Source organism: Odontomachus brunneus, unplaced genomic scaffold (assembly GCF_010583005.1).
Source record: "Odontomachus brunneus isolate Ranch 3 - 2012 unplaced genomic scaffold, Obru_v1 Obru_scaffold_084, whole genome shotgun sequence".
NCBI classification, from domain to species: domain Eukaryota; kingdom Metazoa; phylum Arthropoda; class Insecta; order Hymenoptera; family Formicidae; genus Odontomachus; species Odontomachus brunneus.
This window is the reverse complement of record NW_022639534.1, coordinates 329,255-336,612: the sequence shown is the minus strand read 5'-3', so window position 1 is coordinate 336,612 and position 7,358 is coordinate 329,255. Positions and strand designations below refer to the sequence as shown.

Genomic DNA, 7,358 nt, shown 5'->3' with positions numbered 1-7,358 from the left:
CATGTATCCCGATTGAAAATACGTTGATGAGGTGGAAGGCGTCCGTATATTCGTCGCTTTGGGACTTTCCACAGTTTGCGATAATGGTGATCTGTTTGACGGTGACATGCTAAATCTTGCCTAAAATACAATAAATTATTCAAATTAAGCGCATAAGATCTTCCCACAATGAGATTGTGAAAATTTTCCTCAGTTACCTTTGGCATTGCGGATTGTATGAATTCGGTTAAAATTGCTTCGTCATCTGAATGATTCGGACTGTCGTCAGAAAGTTCGTCCGGATGCCTCAATGACGTACTGCCTAGCGACTTAGTCATTATAGGATTCTTATTCGCGTGACTCGTCTCAACAGGTGAGGACGACGGCGTACCGTATATATTAAACTTGTGCGATGGTAGTTCGATTTTTTTTACGAACGCTATACTATTTGTTGGAGGTGGAGTTATCTGTCTCGGCTGTAAATAATGAACATATTAAAACATCTGCAGTATTAACATCAGCTGGAATCGGTAGTTGAGACTAGCATTAATTATTACTCACTAAGATGTAGTTTAGGTACTAAAAATATTAAAAGGAGATCGCGATATTGTTATACAATATATAATATTACTTTATATGTGTAGTATCATATTTTTAAATATTTCATATTAAATGTTATTTCTAAATCTAAGCCTTTCTTTATTTATTTATAATAAAATAATATATATCTTGTAACTTCTTATTTAAAGTTATGTTGAATATTTTTTTTAATTACTCGTAAAAGAAATTTTTATACGTGTCAATGATAACTCTAGCAGAAGATGTATTATACAAAAAAGTTTCGTACAACCATGAGTCTATTCTTATCTATTGCTCTTGATCACTAGATAATGCTACGACAAATATTTACCGTATTGAAGATTTTAAAAGGATGTTGAATACTCTAATATAACGAAATTATATAAATAAAACTTGGTAAACAAACATTTGTTTGTCTCTTTCATAACACCGAGTATCGTCCAATGTACTAATATTTGTATTTTTATTCTGCAAACACATTTGCAATTTGTTTAACCAAACAGTGCAAATTATGAACAGAAAATTGTATTATGTCGACATCAAGCATCCCTTTAAACACAAATGTATATTTCTATAAATAGTACTCGAGAAATAGAAGGAACTGGTGAAAGTAGCAAGTACCTTAGACATGCCCGACTGAATGCACTCGTCCAGTATTTTTTCATCTTCGCCAGAAAGATTGGAACTTTCGTCGGACAAATCGTTCCTATGGCGTTCGATCTCCGCTGATTTCTCCTGCTCGATTTTCTCTATATCTTCTTGTACACTCGGCATTGAGAGGGCAGACAGATTAGATTGAGATCCGACCGGGGAGATGTCTGCAGGCGTGTCCTCCGTGCAATACACGTGCACAGTATCGGGTACAACGCCGATCTCCATACCGGTTTTATTCGTCTTCGAGGTCCCGATAGACGTCTCAATGGAAGCTACAGGCACATGCGATTCTAATCTGTTCGGCATAGAATTCCTCTGATATGGCACCAAGATACTCGAGGCTTCTGATTGCGCAGGTTTCTGAGAGTTGAGCGTTTTGAAAGACTGTCTGAATCTGCAATACGCATGTTAACATTATTTTATACGAAATAATACGAAATTCTTCCTGTGATTTTAATGCAGATATATCCTATGATCAACCAGGTAAATTCTTGCATATTACCTGTTGGTTTGCATTCCCATATTAATACAAGCGGCCAACATATCCTCGTCGTCTTCATCGCCGTCGCTCACTTGCTCCTCTTTCGTTTTACTTTCAGAGCCGTTTATCGTCATATTGAGCATATCTTTCTCAATCCTACAAATATTTTTCTCATCCGTATCGGACACCTTCTCTAATTTACAAAGCGTTTTCGTGTCATTAGGTATTTTGACTTCGTCATCGATCGTAAGAGAACTGAGGCTCGTCGCGGTGGAAAACTCGACCGGTGTTGATTCTTCCTTGAAAGTGGCTACTTCATCCTCAAAAACGCTACTTCTCATGATTGACGGTTTAGAATACGCTGCAACAGACACAGAACCTATGCAATTTTCTATACAAGCAAGCGCTCACATTAATTCTGTTGCATCAATCCCTTTATATTAATATTGTTACTTTTTATGGGATTATTCTCATTAAATTGGTGATCAGTAACATTGCATACATAAATGTCGGACGGACGGTCTTACTGCTTCTTCTTGCATTTTGGATATAAACTCTGTACTCTGGGTTTTATGATTACGCGGGCTAGGCAGAACCGTTTGTGTAGGCGAGTCTGGCAGTTCGCTGGGTGAAACCGCACCGCTGGTCCTACGGCTAAAAACATTCATAAAGCTTTTCAGTGTACTTATATCTTCTATTCTGCTATTTAAATGTTCTACAACTCACCTAAAATCACTAACCACAGAACTGCGATCGTCGTGAATAGAATGTTGCTCAAATCCACTCAGTGAGCCAAGTGAACTGCAACGCGAAAACATCAAAGGGGTTTCTTCGGCATAATAATCTTGACCACCAAATGTCACCATTTTTCCTATGACACACATATATTTACATATACTTTTATGCTAATTGAACAGTATATCTATGTTTGTTTATATGAATTATATGTTCCTCAGAGCTGAGTAAATTAATAATTAGTTAATCCGATAAAAGTTAAGTTATAAAGTTAAAAACTTAACAACTTTTAACTTAGTTAATTTGAGATAAATCAACTTTTAACTTAAATAAATTACTTCAAAAAATATTAACATTAGCTTAACTTTTTTTAAATACATAGGTTAAAATAATTAATCACTACTGCAAACTTCTTACAATCTAGAATAAGAAATATAAAAAATAATTCCAACAGAACTTTAGTCCCTTTCTTCACATTATTTCCATTTCTTTATTATTTCATATAAATTTATTTTTATTAAAAAATTACTTTAAAATTATTTTAAAATATATTACTTCAAAAAATCCACAATTAAAAACTTAATTGTGCAAGAAAATATATATTTCCTTGTAGAATTAGCTTTAATAAATTAATTTAATTTTAAATCACACAGAAAAAAGATTAATATCCATTTAAAATTTATATACTTTGGTTAACATCATTGTTTAAGTTTATCATTATTAAGTAATGATATATAAATTGTCAATTATTGTTAAGTAATAATATATAATTTTGCTAGAAAAACTTTTAATTTAATATAATTTTATTTAAATATTATAAGAAAAGTATAATATCATTATTTTGATGATAATAATGTCTTTTTCCAATATTTAAAAACATCATATTCTTAATATTTTGTGCTTTTCTTTCATGAAAATTTTTTTTAATAATAGGAATATATTTTTTTGTTGAATTATATAAAATATATTGATACAAGTCAATTTTTGGTTAACACTATGCAATCTCATTTAGATATTTACATGCCCAAAATAAAGATATTTTAAAAACATCGTTTTTGTGTAAGTTTTAATTACATTAGTTTATGCAATTTTTAACTTAGTTAAAAACACATTAACTTACTCAACTCTGGTTTATTCACATCTTTATATAAAAAAAGATTCTTATTTGAAAAATATCTTTATTTTTGACATGTTAATCTTCAAATAAGATTACATAGCATTAAACAAAGATAAGTTACTCACAAGAATATAATTTATATGCTTTTTAACAAAAAAAATCTGTATTCTCATTATTTAAAAATAATATTCATTAATGGCACAAAATATTGGATTAAGAATATGTTTTTAAATATGTATTACATTTCAGATTTCCTTATTCACTTAAAACTAACATACTTAAATTAAAAATTATTGTTTCATATATAAGCAACAATATACAATTTTGTTAGAAGAATTTTGTAGTCTTGAATTTCAATAATGTTATAGTTTTATTTGAATATTATAAGTTTCTAAAAAAATATGATTATTTTGAAGATCATGATATTTTCTTTCAATATTTAAAAACATCATATTCTTAATCTAATATTTTATACTTTTCACTAATGAAAGTTATTTTTCTATAGTAAGAACAGAGGTACTTTTATGTTGAATTATATAAAATATATTCTTGCAATACCTTATTTCTGTTTAATGCTATGTAATCTGAAGATTAATTGTCAAAAATAAAGTTATTTTCCAAACAAGAATGTCTTTTTTCTCCTGTATACTGTGTACTTCAATTTACCAATCAATACAAACCTTCTTTGTCTAACACGCGCGAATTTTTATTTGCAGACAGGTCACTGTTTTGTGAAGGCAGCCTCATTTGATTGCTACTCAAGCTTAGAACACTGTGATCGTCACTCTCAAGCTCTTCCTTATTCACAGAATCAGGCGAGTTTACTTTTGACATAACCCCTGGAATGTTATTCTGAGGGGTCATTGCGCTACTCAGAGAACTAAGCGAATTGGCGCGCGAGAAACCGTGCGACGTTCCCTCCTCGTAATAATTTACTACCTTCTCTGGGGTCACTTGTCCAGGATTGAGAACTGCAGTATCCTTTGAGTTCTCTTCTAATTCTTCCTCCTTCCTTACCAAACCGTCACGCTCGTCGCAGCCGAGCGACGTGGCTTGCTTGATGAAAGACACCGGACTCTTGCGGCCTATTTCGATTGTCTTCTTCGGCAACTTCTTCAGGACATCGCTCTCCTTCGTGTCCTCGACCCGCAGGTCTGACATCGAAGTCGCCGTGGAGAAATTGAAGGGAGTCTCATATGGAGTACCCTCGGTGCAGTAAGTCTTGACGGTATCTTCTTGCTCGCCGCCGGGAAAGTACTCGGTACTCTGTTTCTCCTCATCGTCGGTGTCATCCTCGGCGTATCGCAAACTGTAATCCGTGGGTTGATCGAGATCGGTCTCGGCGTAGAATAAGTCCACCTTGGAGTCCCGATCGTGAAACTCTTTCTCCATATTGACAATTTTGACAGTTGAGTCAACTGAGGCGCATAGCTAATAAGGATCACAGAGATAGCTCGAAACGAAACCTTCGGCAACGTAACTTTAGTCATAGACTAAGGCTGATATTTCACGTGTCGTACGACAAGCTTTTTGGATACGTTCATTGGTTGATGAACAGAGAACCTAGAAATACTCTATTCGCCAACCAATAAACGTATCTGAAAAGCTTGTCGTACGACACGTGAAATAGTACCTTAAAGCGGGGAGCACACACTTGCATAAAGGCATAATGCACAACGCATAAGAAAATTGACCAATCAGAGTCCTTCATTTTTATCATGGCAATAGAAATGAGAACTCTGATTGGTCAATTTTCTCATGCGTTGTACATTATGTCTTTATGGAAGCATATTGGCTCCTACACACAGAACGCAGTAATACTTGCCGCGCGGCGGAAGTTCACGCAACAGCCAATCAATATGCTGCTTTCCGTAATAACCTTCTAGTTCCTACGGAAAAACAACATATTGATTGGCTGTCGCGCGGACTTCCGCCGCGCGGCAAACATTACCGCATCCTGTGTGCAGGAGCCATATGTACCCGCTTAAACGCGTCATTGAAAACCGGCGATTTCGCGAAACTAACTCGTTAAATAGTAACCTCTGCATGAGAAAGCTCTTATGTCTTAAGGCTGGTTTATGATGGTCATTAGCCTCGATCCACAATAGGTGTAGTAAGCTTTAAGGCTAAGTTCCCACTGAGCGCGTCACGCGTCGTCTGCCTGCGTCACGAGTTAACCAATCAAATCGTTCCATTGGAACAAGTGCGTCGTGCGTCGCGTGTCGCGTCATCCCAATTAGAGAATTTGATGGATTAACTCGTGACGCAGCAGACGACGCGACGCGTGACGCGCTCAGTGGAAACTTAGCCTAAACTATAAGAAATTGACCAATTACAGTCAAATTTGGGGAGAATAATCGACTATGAATGGTCAATTTCTCAAGGCTTAAAGCTTACTACACCTAGTGGGTTTTTTCCAATTGCTTAACACATCTTGACACACACGTACACAAAATATTGGTTACATATTATCTAAAATATCTTGTAAGATAATATGCAACCAATAAGCTGGTTTTGTGTAACACAGTGTACGCAACTGGAAAGCACCCATTGTAAATCGGGACTAATGGCTCCTGCACACAGAACGCGGTAACGCTTGCCGCGCGGTAAAAGTTGCTTAGGGAATAACGCATTAGCCAATCAATGTGCTGTTTTTCCATAAGAGCTAAAAGATTATTACGGAATATTGTATATTAATTGGCTGTCGCACCAACTTCCGCCGCGCAGCAAGCATTATCACATTCTGTGTGCAGGAGCCATATGGCCTGATTACACTAATGGCTCCTGCACACAGGACGCGGTAATGCGCGACGGAAGACCGCGCGACAGCCAATCAATATGTTGTCTTTCCGTAAGAGCTAGAAGGTTATTACGGAAAGCAGCATATTGATTGGCTGTCGCGCGAACTTCTGTCGCATTACCGCGTCCTGTGTGCAGGAGCCATTAAGCAATTGACCATCCACAGTCAATTATTTTTCTTACGTCTTAAGAATAATTGATTGTGATCAGTTGCTTACGACTTAAAGCTTAAAGCAAGGTTTTAAACTGGTTCTACAATACATCGTATGTCGCTGTCGGACGTCGGAACGCAGTCGATGAGCTAATCAGAGGATTTGTTTTTCGAGACGTGTTCTCCTGATTGGACCATTGATTGCGTTCCGACATCCGAATTCGTCATACGACGTATTGTAGAACGGGCCGTAGACCGATATTAATTTATGTAGGAACTGTAAAAAATTGACCAATCAGTCGAATTATAGAAAAATAATCGATTGTGATTGGTCCATTTCTTACGGTTCCGGTATAAGTTAACGGATTACAGCCATTATAAATCAGCATTTAGGCTGATATTACATGTGTCGTTCGACAAGCTTTTCAGATACGTTTATTGGTTGGCGAATAGAGTATTTCTAAGTTCTCTGTTCGTCAACCAATAAAGCCAGCTTTAAGCTGACCACACACACTTTCCGTAACAGTGAGGGTGCAAACCCATACAGCGGAATAGCGGAGCGCGGAACGAGAGCGGAACCAATCACGAGCGTTCCGCAGTTTCGTTGCACGGATTTTTAATTCCTAAGTACCCATCGAGCGGAATGAATAGCGCGTAACTAAAATGACTTTTAAATTAATGTTTTATTATTGGTTTTTATTATTATATATATAAATATTTAATTAAATGTATTTTGTATTGTAAATATTGACTGAAAATGTTAAAATTTATAAAATAAGTTTTAAGGCAGTTGTAACGGGTGTATATCAGTTGGACACGGGGCAATTGGACACAGTCCAATCACAAGTCGCTGTTCCAAGGGA

The 7,358-nt window shown here is 35.9% G+C and overlaps 1 protein-coding gene across 3 annotated transcripts in view; it reads right to left on the bottom strand.

Moving 5' to 3' along the window:
- LOC116847879 (adenomatous polyposis coli homolog) overlaps window positions 1–5,038 on the bottom strand; it is a 7,194-nt gene extending 2,156 nt beyond the window's left edge. The window contains exons 1-8 of one of the 3 annotated variants that reach the window (XM_032823365.1): window positions 4,485–4,630; window positions 4,226–4,384; window positions 2,420–2,564; window positions 2,196–2,365; window positions 1,715–2,054; window positions 1,180–1,606; window positions 198–455; window positions 1–120 (exon numbers count right to left, since the gene is read on the bottom strand). The exon at window positions 1–120 is cut by the window's left edge and continues 108 nt beyond it. In XM_032823365.1, the coding sequence (XP_032679256.1) occupies window positions 1–120; window positions 198–455; window positions 1,180–1,606; window positions 1,715–2,054; window positions 2,196–2,365; window positions 2,420–2,564; window positions 4,226–4,379 (1,614 nt within the window). In that variant the 5' untranslated portion in view covers window positions 4,380–4,384; window positions 4,485–4,630. Of the gene's footprint in view, window positions 121–197; window positions 456–1,179; window positions 1,607–1,714; window positions 2,055–2,195; window positions 2,366–2,419; window positions 2,565–4,225 lie in introns of all 3 variants that reach the window. The other 2 variants (XM_032823363.1, XM_032823364.1) reach the window with 2 other exon arrangements.
- Between the last annotated feature and the right edge of the window lie 2,320 nt (window positions 5,039–7,358).